The 15,573-nt window shown below is 40.1% G+C and overlaps 1 protein-coding gene and 2 long non-coding RNA genes across 8 annotated transcripts in view; 1 reads left to right on the forward strand and 2 right to left on the reverse strand.

The window, feature by feature from the left end:
- arhgef4 (Rho guanine nucleotide exchange factor (GEF) 4) overlaps positions 1-5,061 on the reverse strand; it is a 45,165-nt gene extending 40,104 nt beyond the window's left edge. Inside the window, exon 1 of one of the 6 annotated variants that reach the window (XR_001422161.1) lies at positions 4,146-5,060. Coding sequence is in view for 5 of the 6 variants with exons in the window: in XM_015017669.1 (XP_014873155.1) it covers positions 4,146-4,241 (96 nt within the window). In the remaining variant the exon portion in view is untranslated. Of the gene's footprint in view, positions 1-3,849 lie in introns of all 6 variants that reach the window. The other 5 variants (XM_015017669.1, XM_015017668.1, XM_015017671.1 and 2 more) reach the window with 5 other exon arrangements.
- Positions 7-4,136, forward strand: LOC106936580 (uncharacterized). The gene is made up of 2 exons (XR_001422162.1): positions 7-3,788; positions 3,875-4,136. It is a non-coding gene; the product is annotated as an uncharacterized LOC106936580 (long non-coding RNA).
- Positions 5,062-13,140: 8,079 nt separating the features above from the next.
- On the reverse strand, positions 13,141-14,994 carry LOC106936582 (uncharacterized). The gene is made up of 2 exons (XR_001422164.1): positions 14,698-14,994; positions 13,141-14,630 (listed from the first exon to the last, which is right to left on the reverse strand). It is a non-coding gene; the product is annotated as an uncharacterized LOC106936582 (long non-coding RNA).
- Positions 14,995-15,573: the final 579 nt, after the last annotated feature.

A 15,573-nucleotide genomic window follows, 5' to 3' on the forward strand; every position in this document is an offset into this window, starting at 1 on the left:
CACACACACACAACTGCTACCCAGTCACCTATCCCCATGATCTGACATATGGAGCCAACAGAAGCAGCAATGGGTCGTTTTTAGCACACATCATTTGTGGCACGCATAATTATAAAATATTAATTTCATTTAAAAAAAAAAAAAAAAAGCAAGAATCAGTATATTTTTGCAGCCTGATGCTCAGACATCCATCTTTGGTTTATTCTGTATTATTTTCATAAGACAATTATTGTATTCAATTATAGATGAATATTCGGCATAGATAAATATTTGAAATCCTTTATACCATTTTGCACAGTCTGCTGTTCAGTATTTACTTGACTTGCACTTACAAGATCAGGGTCTCACACTCCAACTCCATGTTGACAGCCATTTCATGGACACAACATGGAGGGATGAAGGAGCAGATGAACAAAATTCGTTTAGGAAATGCGTCACTAAAAACATCAGCTCTTTTAAACAGAGCAGTTAATGTTTAACTGCTCTGTTTAAAAGCAACTGAGTTAATGAACGCAACACCTTTTGAGACATGACCTGCCCGTCATGTCTAAAACATTGACATGACAGGGAGGGTTCAAGACCTCATACAAGAATGATTTCATGTGATGTACATTTAAGATATATCTTCATAAGGTGCAATTTTGTCTTATCAATATTGATGGACATTTTGCAAAATGTATTTGTTTGTGCTTTATAAAGGAAAAAACAGTTCATAAATATAAATTTAAAATAGTCTGTACTTGCATGTCAGTTTATTAATTCATGGCTTTCTCAGTCTATTCACATTAAATTAACACAAACTAGTTGGATCAAATCAGTTCATCAGGTGTTGTGTTGGTCTCACCTTAACTGAGTTGACTGAATTCACTTTGAGAGGCTATTTGAAGTTAGCACCAGTGAAATGCAAATAAAATCAAATCTCTGAACAACATGTATTCATCTTTTATTTGGTGAAAGTCGTGGTGAGAAAATGGTAGAAGAGCTTGAAAAAGATTTCACTAAATAGGTTAAATTACTTACCAGCCTGGAAAATATAAACTGTATTGTTATAAATTTCCAAAGTCCAATGAGAACAAAATTAATCATCTGCTCAGGCTGATTAAAGTAACTGTGTTTTCTTACCATAACTAGCCCTTTCAACTCAACTGTAAATTTAGATACAATAACCTTGCTTGACTATGACTTCAGCAAACCCAATTCCATGGACATCCGTTTACTTGATGACTCATCTGTTCACAGATTTTTCACTGGAACAAAACTCCAGATTGTTCAGTGAAAATCAGCAAATACACAGATAAAAAAAAAAAAAACTATTAGCTGGTAAAGGTGAAATACTTAGATGCAGAGCTACTTGACATGCTATAAGACTGGCATTTGCAAACCAGTTAATCCAGGAACAGCATTCCTTTTCCACGGCACTGATTGACTATACCCCAAGGCAAGGAAGACTGAGAATGTTAGCTTTTGCAATAGTGCTATGACAGCTTCCACTGTGCAGCTGAATACAAATGAAGGTATATTTAGAATTTCAACAATTAAAATAGGCAGTTCTAAAGGGGGTCTGACGTATTCATAGCTCTCAGCCATTTACAGGCACCTGTGGTCTCTAGCCCTGTCAGGTACTGGGTGTCCACTATATGGTAATTTCTTTCCAACATGAACAAAGTCATGCAGTAATCAAATAGCAATTGCAGTTTAAATTAAGTTAATATCATTCCCTCTTTGGTTCAGCTATTTTTGCCAAAATACTTTTCAATACCATTTTTATTCAATCAAGCTCCAGTTTAAAAAATATCTCCTATCAAATGTCAAAACATTGAGACATGACAGAGAGAGAAGCAGGAAAAAAAACCCACAATCATAAGAGGCAGTTATTTCCCCAAATAACTCTTTAAAAGGTGAGAAGCCAATATTATTTTCATTATGCAATAGTTACCCAAGAACCAATGACCAGCAATAAATGATTGAACAGCACTCTGGTTCAACACATTTGAATGTAAAATATAAAAAAATGGAACAGGGAGAAATTTCTATTTCCTTTCAAATTGTGAAACTAGCACAGGTTCAGATTTTTTCACAAAGGTTCCTTTCAGATTATTTTGTTCTGTGATTTACACACAGAACGTTTACACCCTACTATTAACTGAATAGTGTGTGAAGTCACTTCACCATATCTGGTCTGGAAAATGTAGGTGTAGCAACGTCCTACATTTTGTAGTCTGACACTAACCGGTAAGTGTGTGGTTCGGTTCGACCCAACAACCATTATAAGGTCTATTCCTCACTATTGTGGGCGAACCATGAGCATGCAACAGCTGTGCTCAACTCTCTGCTGATGTTGGCACCCACACTCAGCAATGGAGAATCTCGAGGTTGTGGTTCTGATGAACTCAAATAAACCCAGATTTAATTTTGTCTTTTAGAAATTCATTCTTGACACAAACATAATGATGAAGACTCAGATCAGCTGATTATTTCACTAAGCATATAATTACAATTATATTCTGGCACTTTATTTTTGTGCAACCTTCTGGATTTGGGTAGTGAAGTTAAAAGATGTAAGCCAATAGCTACACATAAAATTTAATTTTTTAATCCAGAGGGAAAGTAAAATTCACATCTCAAGGTAATATTATGTAGTTCTGGTGTTTCACACTGCCAGAGGAAAACTGCAGCTCTGATAGAAAATGACCACAGCTGCATCATTTCTCTTTTTTTTATTTTTGCCCATTCTTCAGAGAAACAAGCAGCTTGCTGTGCTGCTAAACCATGGTCATTCTGCTGCAAAATTTAACATGTGTTCCTGGCGCTGCTCATAATACTCCTAATTACACTCCTCCGTACTGAGCAGCTCCCTGATAGCAGACAGTCTGCGTTCCACAGCTAAACTATAATATTGTTTAGAGTTTGCCATGAGATAATCATGAGCCAATTCACGAATGCCGTCAGCTGTCAATCAAATCACCTCGGTGCAGCACTTGGCATGGTTCTGCTAGTACTACCTCTGAAGTAGATGCAAAAATCTGAGAAAAGCCAGGCAGAGCTGCGCTGGATCTGCTAATGGAAATGAATCTGATCAGGGCGGACTGGGACTATATCAGTTAGAGGCAGTCTAGAGGAAAAGTGCCTTCAGTTGCTCAGCAACTAAGGTCTGAGCAACTGTTCAACAGTGCACAACTTTGCTTACATTTAAAGCACAGCAATAATGACAGAGAGCTCACAGTTCAGATAAATGCTGCAGTTTGCAAGTCAACCAAAGCTACATGATCTGAAAACACACCAATTGATCTCAGTTGATCCACTGATCACATAAGTGTATGTGATGTAAAAAGTATGCAGTAAAGGTGTATGCTTTTTACAACATTTAATGAGGAGCTATATTGTTGAATAGCCATTTTCTGAAATGGGCTTTTAACCAGAAAGAAAAAAAAAAATCTGCTGATCTTCTGTGCAACATTGCTTCAGAGCAAGAGAAAATTACTTAATAGTAACTATTGCTTGAGAATTTAATTTCATTCATAAACTGAATATCTGCATTTAAACCAAACTTTGTCAGAACCGTAACTACATGCAAAATGTGTTTTTATAGATTATTGGTTCAGCACCTCAGCCTCATAATATGTAGGTGTAAGTTTTGTACCGTTTTCAAGGGAGCTGTAAGACAGAATATAAAAAATACAATAAGCTAATACAAAAAACAGTTCAGCTGAGATGAAAACACACTGCATCATCATCATAACTGAGGATTTGAGTCAGTGCAATTCAGAGCAGCCAACCAACAAGCTGAGGTTATTACCAGAATCCAGTTATTTTGGATAATACATATGAAGAAACATCATGCATTCTTACTCTACATGATCTTCCATTCCTCCAGTTGTACCTGTGTTTTGCTGGCATGATGGACACCACAGGACACCCACATCGATCCAAGCAGTGTTCTCAAAATACGGTGATTCTTCTTGTGTCTCAGTTTATCTGCTCGCCTCCTCACCCATCTAGGTGTAACAGTCTATATGTCTCTATGTGAGCATGTGTTTCAGAGAGAGAAAGTGGATAGGTGTGTGTGCAGTCTACTGGAAGGCGAGTAGGAACATGAGCACTACGTTAATGATAATAAGCAACATCATGATGACAAACACAACCACCTTTTGGGTATCTGGGGGTAGGTTACAGCGCAGAAGGGTGTTAAAGAATCCCATCTTCTGCCTGTTCCACCTCCCAGAGCCATTGCCACGAGCCATCAGTCCCCTGGTTTCCTCCTCTTCCTCCTCCTCAGCACCACCGCCTGTTCCTTGTCGCCTTTCTCTGAGCACTGAGCCTCCACACCACACCGCGTCAGCTTGTCCCACTCCTTGACTACCTTTGTCGTCTTCTAAAACAGATAGCCACCTCCGCTCGGCTCCGACAGTCACCTCCCCTGCTTCTCCTGCCACTTTGCCGATGCTCAGCGTTGCCCCGGCCTGCCAGTGGAGGCTATGTGCCTATCTTTATCTGTGTGTGAATCTGCAAAGCTATTTATATGTGTTCAGCACCATTCGTTCCTTTAATGATTCTCTCTTCTTTTAGGGCTCAGGAAACTCCCCTCTGTTTTCTTCGCTCTGCAGCCAGTTTAGGATTTCTTGTCCTTTGAGCTCCTCGTCTCAATCTCCCTTTGGTCAGGATGTGAGGATGAAAACTGGGGGATGGGATACTCCTTCTCCTCGATACATGATCATGCCTCCTGAATTCTGTTCTTTTTCTTAGTGTCAGTCCGACGCTTTTCTAGCACATTCTTCTTTCACTCTGTCCTGCTAGTGCTCTAGACTGGCTGAACATTTTTTCTCTCTGAAGCCTTTTCCCATCTCTCAATCTCGGTACCTTCTATCTCTGTTATGAGCTCACTCTAAAATGGAGCTCAATGCTGCGTGAATCTGTGCTACCTCAACCATCCATCTAACAACCAGAATCGGGAGTCTTTTTCTCCTCCTTTTTAACTGTGCCCACCCCTGCATCACTGGCAGCCAATCAGAATGTGCAGTGTGTCAACACATCCTGGATACCGGACTGGTTGAGACAAGGGCATAACAACCCATGGGAGGGATTCAAGCAGAGTGGGGGTAGGGTAAGGAGCTGACGGGGTGTAGAGGAGGCCTTCCAGGATAAAAAAACTGATCTAAAACAAAAGTGTGTGCTGTTTTGTAACTGCATAGTTGTTGGGAATATAATCATCAATTGTTTAACATAATGAAATGATTAAGCTGTTAACACACAAGTCCTTAGGTCTAAACCACATTTTTAAAATGGACTTGCCCATTTGACGTGTGAATCTAAGTGCAAGGAAAAAAACAGACTTCTTTTTGTAATAAGAATCTAACCATCTGTGAAGTGACGGTAGTGACATTATACAATTCAGAATATGTGTGCGAGTGCCTGCATGTGGATGTGTGTGTAGATGGATTTGAATGAGCAGTTAGTGGTATTAATCAGTCCCTCCAGGGAGTTGTGATGTTGCAACCACAGCTATTAACGGAAATTTTGAACGAACTTGCAAATTTCACCAGTAATCGAAAGTTGTCCGTAAATCTGACCAATTATGTTAATGTTTTCTATATTTTCTTCACTTTTGGCTGAACGTTCTTTGCAACATAGAATTTTGATCATCCTCTTAGGCCTCTTCTAATTTAACATGTTGTTTCACAACGTTTCTTGAAAGCCAAGCCCACAAGATGACGCATGAGTGACGCTAAACTTTAATACTTGCCTTTCATTCCGTTTTGCAAAAAACATTTTGATATGTGCTGTTATGGAGTATGAGTTTTCCTCTTTTCCCCTCTTCTACCCGCTTACACGCACAGGCTGCAGCTTACAAAACCATGTTTATGTGTGACTGCCGCCAGTCATATGTAAACAGACAGAAACCGATTAGGCTGCCGTTGGAGAGTACAGATTGCAGAGAAGAATAAAAAGCTAAGCTCGAGCTACAGTCCTTGTCTCACTTGGCGTCACCCCTAAGGTGAGCTAAGTGTGGTCCAGCACTGGATGGTGAATGCAACACTGCATCTGTTCCATTTCTATGACATGTATGACTTGTAACATTTGATCATTTATTGACATTAAGCCTGTTTTTATATAACCAAATCTCAATTTCTCAAGCTAATTTACACTGAGGGGGTCTGGTCGGGTCCTGAAACTGGGTTAACGAACGTTATAAATTAACTTCAGCAGTACTGTAAAATTTGTTACAGTTATGGTTGTCACTAACAGGTAATTCCTGGGGACATGTTCTGTGTAAAGCTGGGCTATATTATATCATTCAGCATAATATTGATAAGAAAAAAACTTGCCTGGGAATTTTCTTTTTTATCATATGCTAATTTTATGGTGCAAGTATGTCACCCCATCATTCTCAATACATGAGAATCTGTTCAAAGGCATTATTAGACCAAGGGAAGGCAGATTAATTCATTTTGCTAAACTGTTTTTTTTTTTTTTTGGCTAAGTACTGTCGTTGAGGGGCACAAACAGGCAGGCCCGGCGGCACAGAGTCAGATGTGCCCCCCCAGGACTGGAAGCCGTTTTTGTTTTTACCTTAAAGTGGCCAACTCTATAATTCCTATATCGATTTGATGCAGTAGGGGCTTCCGCAATTCCCATATCTGTGCCTTTTTTCAGCCGTTCCAACTGTTTAATCATTGTTAACAAGTCATGACCTGTTTTTCTGAGCTGCCTTTCAACGCAACATGAGCGTTAAGACGCTCACACTGGGTTTACGTCTATGGGGTAGCGAAGGAGACCTGCTGCTGCTGGGCAGAGCTACTCAGGTTTGTTAGAATCATGGCAGCAAACCAGCAAATGCAAAAAAACTTTGCACAGTTTTCTTCCCCCAAACTAACCGACTGAGTTGAGTAAAGCTGTCGGATGCAGGCAATGTTAGCTAAAAGATGACTAGCTAATATCAATACAGCATCTTAAGCTTGTTAACAAGTAGCCTGTAGGCTACTGGTGTTTTTTTGTCTATGTTCAAAAGTGGGTAGTACTTATTACATTCATACGAGTAACTTTTTTGGAAAAAACGTACTTGTGCGAGTAGTTTTACTGCACTGTACGTTTTTCTTTCACTTCAGTAATATCATTTCTACATAAATTAATTTTGCCCCCCCCCCCCCAAAATAAGCCGATGCCCTCCTCCCCCGTTAAACTTGTCTGGAGCCAGGGCAGCAAACAGACCTCCTTACAGACTTAAAATAAATAAGTCAATAAATAAATAAATTGAAAGAAAAAAAAATCCTTAAAGGGCACTAGGGGCATCAAAGATAAAAGGGGCATGGGTTCAACCCCCCTCCACCCACACATTCTACCCTCCTCTGCACATGCCCGACTTGGGGACTCCAGGTAGATTCCAGCACAGAGATGCGCATCGTATCGTATTGGCTAGGTCTTCATGCAGTGTTGGCCCAAGGTGACATGTGGCTTTAGGCAGAATCTAGATTTAGCCCTCCCTTTTACGAAGAACATCAGTGTTTAAATATGGATTTAGTGAAGTCTGTGAGAGGGGACTGAGGTTAACTGGCCAAACTTAAACTCAATCACTGATTATTGGCTATTATTTACTCTACTGTATCTGTGAACAAACTGAGTTCAAACACAGAGATTACAAATAGCACCATCAGGGTTTCCCCCAATGTATTTTAAGCATGGCGGGCCATCGAGCTTTATTTGTGCCTACAACAGGGCTATAAGCAATTTTTTACTTTTTTAAATCTCTTTAAAATTGTTCCATTTTTTAAGGCTTTATAGTTGGTGTTTAGGTATTAATCTCCCAATCTTTCAGTAGCTCAATAACTCAATTATCAAGTGATATTTCAAATTTCATGTCAATTTTAAACATTTAACTCAAAAACATGATGGGCTGTTGGATGAATGACTGCCCTTGCGCCCAACCACCAGGCTTAGCAAGTTTTCTGGGGGAAACCTTGACCATATGGTAGCCACGGTCAACAATCAAACTACCAAGATGATTCTTTGCATTTTTACAAAGTAAACTTCCTAATTAAGTCTTAAATGTACAATTAAGTTTATTTTATTTCTGCTGAATGCATTAAATCAAATAGCATTGTCAATAAATGATTGCTAAAGTTTTAGATCTATGATCTGTGTTACAATTAAATCATTTATGGCAGGGGTCACCAACTCCAGTCCTCCAGTCCTACCATCCTGTAACTTTTAGATGCGTCTCTGCTCAAACATACCTGGATCAAATAAACTGCTCGTTTCCAGCCTATTGCAGAGAGGAATGAATATCGGTGAGGGAATTCAGACATTTTGGAGAAGAGGTGAATCTAAAAGTTGCAGGATGGTAGCCCTTGAGGACTGGAGTTGGTGACCCCTGACTTATGGGGTCCCTGAATATATAGGGGCCGACCAGCAGCTAACGAGTTTTCTTCACCTTGATATTTCACAACCTTACAATTCTAGATCTCTCAGAGGTATCAACATCAAAAAAAGTATGTAAAGTTAACCCCTCTGAGCTTTTCTGATCTCCAATGCAGTTTGCAGCCAAGTTGCTATGGAGGTTAAACAGTCAGATTTAATTAGGGTTTACTTAGTAAAATAGCAACAAATTTGCTTACTTTATAACAAACTTCATAACCAGCGACCTTCTCACCTATGGTCTATTTAACAACTACCATCTCAGATCAACTTGTTTAAAAGTTAAAACTCAGTTTCACACAAATACAAAGATGCTAGCATAAATGTGTGGCTGTTGAACCGGACCATTTACGGACGCCATCACGATAAGTTTCTCACAAATGTCAGTTTAAAATTTCAAATACATACACATTTAAAAAGCCTCAGTGAAAATGTGCTTATATATTCTTATCTCCTTGGTGCAAAAACATAGATTAAAAATCATTTAATTCACTGAATGTTTATGTCTGTTTGTGTAAGGTAGAGATGGATCTACACATGAAAACAGGTCTATATTAACCATTCAGACTACCAACACAAAAAAGATACAATCAAAACTGTCAGATAACTTTATTACCCCTTGAAAATAATTCAGAAATCCAAATAGTTTGGATGTATTTTTTCTTTCTTTGCTTCCTATGGAAAGTTTCTGTTTATGTGTGTGGTGCATTTCTATCCAAAAGAAAAAGGTATAAAACTTTAGACATCTCAGGTATAAAACAAAATATTAACATACATGGAAAATCTTTATAGAAACCTTATATTGTACCAGAAGGTACGGTGGCCACCATAAGAGACTTACAGAATTCAGTTATGCCGTATGAACTGGTACATTATTGTGAGAGAATGCAAAACCTATTGCGAAGTAACACAAAAGTATTGCGAGGGATCGCAACGCAAGAGAAAAAAAATCCTCCATGTCCCTTAGGGGGTTCTGTACCAAAAAACTTGCAAACATACCTTGATCTTAGCTTTTTTTCCCTCTCTTCTTCCTCTTTATTTTCTCTTTCCCCAAAGAATACATCCTTTTTTGCAACATTGTTTTGCTGAAGACATTTGTATGTGGCTTGGGTAGATACTGCACTATGAAAGGCCAGGCTATGAAGGTGTGGGATGCGGATGGCATCTGGAACTGCGCTTGGCGGGTCCCCATTAAGCAATGGGAAATTGTCCCGCAAATGCATGGATCATGGTCATTTGGCTGTAGCATGTGATAAGATCTTTTTAGGGAATTGTAGGGAAGTAGGACACACTTTTGAACAGTGTACCAATAGTCGTAAATGTAATCTGTGTGGGAACAAAGACCATTTGTTCAAAGACTGCCCAAAATCATTTGGAAACAAATTAAAGAACAGAAAAGAAATGGAACAAAAGAAGGAGGCAGGCCAAGGTGAGCCAAAAAATGAACTAATGCTGGGCCAGAAAACTCAAACTTCCTGCCAAGTCCTCTGATTGGAGGAGCAGAGGCAAAAAGAAGAGTGGAAGGAAACGGTCCCCCACACCGAAACATCTAGCGAGGTAGGGGATCTACAAACTGATGGCAGAGCTAGTTTGGATTATGAGGAAATGCGGTCAGAGAGTTGTGATGATTCCCCCATCCTCGATGCTCAGCTGGCAAAGAGGCCGGCATCAGCGCTGTCCTCCAACTCAACTATCGTAATGGAGAAGAGGGGAACACTGGAGGAAATCTCAGATGGATCATCCGGGGAGGAATCCAGGATTTTCCCCTCCAGTTCACCCAATGCAGTCCCTTTTTTGAATATAGCTCAGCACTCAACCTCAAAGGACTCAATGAAGGATTTGGCTGTAGAAAAACGGCTGAATCCGAGAACCCGAAGAGGGAACAGAGCTCAGTCCCAACTTCCACCACCATGGGAGGTTGAGGAAGAGCTCAGTTCACAAGACAACATCTGAACTGGCTGTTTTTAAACTTTTAAAAATGCCACACATGGTTTTATTTTTAGTTGTAGTCTGGATAGATGTAATTTTTTTTATTTAACTATCACTTTTTTATTCCTGTTGTTCAGGGCCGGGAGCCAGTGATTCAGTTGTTTAGTCTCCCATATGGAGAAACACTAGTTTGGTGCAAATATGAGCCGTCCCGTCCTTCCAAACAGATTCCAGGACCTGTCATGGATGGTGGCTCATGGGAACGTCCAAGTCAGAGCCGTTATGGAGTCCCACATCATGTTATCATTTTCCATCTGCCCCTGACCCGATTGTGGCACGCCAGAGTCAGAGAGGCACATGCTGTGGGAGTACAGCGCTGCTGTGGACCTGTGGGCCAAGGTCAGCTCCTTTCAAGTCCCATACTTGCCAGCAAGGGAGGTCCTCGATGCACAGCCAGCGATGTATGGGGTGAGCCATGAAAGGAGGTGGCAAGGAACTTCACGGCGATGTGACTCAACCTAGCCACCATGAAAGACACCACACAGGAACCTCTGGAAACTTGCTGGCAAGGAAGTGTGTGCAGATCCCCACCAATCCCTGGCTGTGATCCGAACGGCAGCGGCAATAACATCAGCTGCAGGTGGCGCGCCAAGGACACAGCCACAAAGAAGCATTGCCTCTGCGCTCATTTGGACGAAGGACAGAAGTCCCAGCAGCGGCGGCCTGGCTCTCCAGGTGAGGCAGGTGTTGGAAGGTATAATATTGATTAATTTGACTTTATTAATATTAGATTCAGTTATTTTCATTATCCACATTACTTAGTTTGATTTAAAATGTGCAAAAGATTTAATTAAATCCTTTGTCTGGAAGAAGGGTGAGTTAGCGCCATAACCAAAAGAGTCCACTAGGGGCACTAATGCGCTCTTCTCCACACTCAATACAAGTGTAAGTGAAAGAGCAGTGATTTCATCTCTTGATCATTTTTCTCTTACAATTGTCCCTATTATAAGGATTACCAAAGGCGCCATAAGGAGCATCAGAGCGGGGATTCCCTCTCAGCACCAGCGCTGTTTGGAAGAGAGGGACAGCTCCCAGCTTCATAGGGAGTCACCCTGGTCCTGCTCAACTTTAAACACACAAACTTTTTTAAATATCCCATCTTTCTTTTTTAGTCTAATTTAATGGGATTTTTTTTATTTTATTTTATTCTGAAAGTTGGTGCTGTAATTAACTGTTTGAGTATCAATAAACATTTCCGAAGGAAAAAGTGCAGCAACCACACCACTCTCTGTCTGTAGAGAGACTGTGGAAGATGGAGAACAACGTCTCCACACTTTTTTCCTCGTTTTCTGCTTAATTCTTTCCTTCGGTGGTTCAGCTGAATGGAGTCATCTCTGCTCACGGCGGAACTTTGTTTTAATTCGCATGGCAGCCTTGTAGTCAATCACATGTGAGGATATGAGATCATACTATTATGTGAAAATAGAGAGGGAGACAGACACAAGCAGGGGCACCACCAGGAATCTTGGGCCCCATGACAAAAAATTTAATTGGGCCCCCCCTCCGCAACTACTGTTAAAGTTTCTTCAGTCTATCTCCATATTTGTTAAAGCTGTCACCATGTTATAACGGTTTACTATGAGACAGATAATCTGTGAAAAAATAAAAAATCTCCTTCACCTCCTCCCTGAATTATTATTGTTAGCTAAAGTTCTGACCAAAAACAACCAATCAGAACCAAGAGCGTCTTAGTGTTGTTAATCAACCTCATTCACTCACTGCTTAATGTGCTAATGGCAGAGAAGCAACTTATTATTACAGGAAAACTGTTTATCTGCCGTCATTGGTAGCTATGCTAACTAGACTGGGCATTCACAGTTTGAATCTGCACAGCTCTGTGCTATGCTAGCTGCAGCATAGCACTCAGCGAGGGGGAAGGAGGATGAGCAGCCACGAGATTGTGATTGACAGAGCAAAAACCCGCCTCCTGCCTCTGATTGGTTGTTTTTAGAGATTACTGGGAGAAGGCAGAGGAAATTATTTTTTCCACAAATTATCTCTCATGCCATACCGTCACAACACAATGACAGTTTTAACAAATATGTTAAAAAATTTTTTTATAAAAGTTACATACTGCAGCTTTAATCTCACTAAGGAGGGACATGGCAACATATATCTGTAATTTAAATGTAAGCCAAGGTAAAGCTGTGTGGACTGGCTTGAGTCCAGACAGGAGGATGTTTTTTATTATCATTTTATAAAGATTGTTTGAATTTATGTCAGCAACAAATATGTTTTGTTGTGTAATTGTAAAAAGAGCATAGACAGAGAAATCCCTTTGGATTCCCTGGAATGATGCCAACTAGGTTGTCATAGAACACAGCGTTGCTCACCTTTTACACTGGGACAGGGGGAGGAAGTGGGCCTATGCTGGTATGGTTGATAATCTCACACAGTCTACTCACCTCTCTTGGAGAAAAACTGTGTTACAAATTCACACTCTTGTCTTTTTCTCTCCGTTATCTCTATTTTTTGAGAACTTGACTTCATTATTTTTCTAGGCAGCATAGTAACAGCCACAGTCGTTCTTGTCTTCTACCGACTGCTGTTGAAAACGTCACGTCAAATGCGCCAAGCAGGAACAAACCGTTTCATGCTGATCCAGGGGGAAGTTGAGTGCAAATATAGATGTGTGCTTTTTGGTCTGGGAGTGGTAACATTTAATTTTTACTGCCAAAAACAATTAAAAAAAAAACACAACAGTAATTGACAGGGCTCTGATTTTTTTTTTAATTTCTGGGGTTTTTTTTTGTGGAGGGCCCCCTGTTGTCAAGGGCCCTTAGAATTGTCATAACTTTCCCCCCCTATACCGTGCCCACAAGTTATTTGAGTGTATTTCCTCAGTAAACAGATAGTGGTGAAGAGGATTGTAAGGATCTGTGTATTTAGTTTTGAGGTTTTTCTGTGTCTTGATCCATTTTCCCCTGCGAGTCTCTGTGCCGTCCTTGATTGTTCCCAGGTGTGTCTAGTCTCCCCAATTACTCTGTGTATTTAAGCTCACCTGTTGTCTCTGTTTTTTGTCAGATCCTTGTCGTATTTTGTTCATTGTTGACCTCTAGTCAGTCTACTCAGTTGAACTGTTAAGTCCTAAGAGTCTGTACAATTAGTCGTTGTCAGTTGAACTGTTTGCCTGGGTCAATAGCTCTAGTTCCAGCTGCTCTGTTGCTACCAGTATGAGCTTAGCCTCCATTTCTGCCGTGCTGCCAGTTCTTGGACTGTTGTGAGCTTCTCATCATTAAATATTCATCATCATTCATCTACACCCTGAGCTCCGTCTGGGTTCTCTCTCACCACCTCACCTCAACTTCATGACGAGGAGAGTGTGGTGCAAAACCCATAAATATAAACTAACACCAATAAAAGAAAAGCAGCATTTAGGTGAAGATTAAAGATATTATAATATATTATTATTACTATTATGAGTTTGTTTGGATTTGCTTGCAGATGCAGTTTATCTATTATCATGCCAAATAAATTAGCCATTTGTTTTTTATTAAAAAATAAGTTTGATTAAAATATGCAAAAGTAAGAATGTCTGGTTTCATAACAGAACAATACATAAAATTAAGTATAAGGCTTCTCATATAGGGGACATTGAAAACAAAAAGATGCATCATATAAAACGTTCCTAATTGAAAAGTTACGTTAATGTTTGGGGTTTTTAGGGTGGAGGAGATAAAAAAAAATTATGAGCCGTTTGGGAACCAAGACAAAAGCTCAACTCCAAAAGCTTGGCTTTTTTTGATTCCTGAAAAGAGTCGTAATGACACACTGTACAGCAGGGTTGCCCACAATTTTCAGATAGTCATTTACAAATGTTCAAGTCACAATGATCTACGGTTCAATAGTGGGAGAGCTCTTGTCTAAAAGCTCTGTTACAAAATAAAATTTGTGGGTAAGGGTTAGCATAAATCTCTAGCAACACTCCAAGTAGGAGACGCACATACAGATATTAAATTAGGCATCTCTCAGAGGTGACTTCTATATATTAACAGTTTAGGTGCTACAGTGACATTTCTGACAGTATCCTGTTGGCATTCAAACAAAGTGTAAAACAAAGAATGTAATTACATAAGTTAGTGCAGCCTGAAATTTCATTGAGATAAATTGACTGTGGTGAAGAACGGTAAAGCTCAAAAACATATTAATCTGGGAATGATAACTAATCCCGGTTTGATCACCGTCTGCTGATGGATATTTCTCCAGAGTATTTACTCTCCAGCATTTACAGGCTCCCTCAGAAAAGGACACACCATATCTGACACGTTCCTTTACCAGGTCTCAGCTAAATTATAGGACAAATTCAGGGTTTTTTCACAGAGTAAGTTGCAGAAGGGACTCAATTCAACATAATGGCTATCTGACTTTCTGAAACCAAAAACTCAGGATATGCACATAGTTACCCAATAACTTACTCAAGATTTTCACCCAAGAACAGACCAAGACCAAGAACAGACCCTTGTGGAACTTATCATTTTGAAACTGGAGGAATTTTCCTGGCAACTTGTTCTGTATTATGGAGATAAAATGTAAATGGCTATTGTGAGTTGCAGAGGGTTGATCCTGATACTGGTGAAAACCCATAATTAGGGAATTATGTCCAAATAAGTACCTCATTAATGGCCAGCTGCTCTCCTCCACCTCCTCCTGGGTGTCCAAATCGATGTCCAGAAGAACAAAACTCTTCGTACAAGAAATCCTCCTCACTGCCCAATTCGTCTCCATGCCCGACCTTTTCAGGTGGCCCATCAGGAACAACCAATGCTGATATAGGGAAGGAAAGGAGTGATGAGTGAAATAAAAAAAACAACAGGGAAAGTAAAAGTAGTGGTTTCTACATTTTAACAAGCCAACACATAGTAGATCAACTTACAGTCACGAGCAAAACAACAGTTTTTTTTTTTTAATCTAGAAATGTTCACCCACAAAGCTGTCATGATGTGGTGTGTTGTGGTGAGGATAGGGACGCAGGTATACCCAGGTTGAAGGTGAAGATGAAGAGTTTAATGGTGATAATCCAGGTAAACAGAGCAACAGGGAACAGCACGAAGAAACAGGCGACATACGACAACCAACAACAAGGATCCGACGAGAGAAAAGGACAACAGGTGGGTTTAAATACACACGGGGTAATCAAGGGGATGAGACACACCTGGGAAACAATCAACGGGGAGG

The sequence above is a fragment of the Poecilia latipinna genome, unplaced genomic scaffold (assembly GCF_001443285.1).
Source record: "Poecilia latipinna isolate Pla-1442-1.1 unplaced genomic scaffold, P_latipinna-1.0 Scaffold2176, whole genome shotgun sequence".
Lineage (NCBI taxonomy): Eukaryota > Metazoa > Chordata > Actinopteri > Cyprinodontiformes > Poeciliidae > Poecilia > Poecilia latipinna.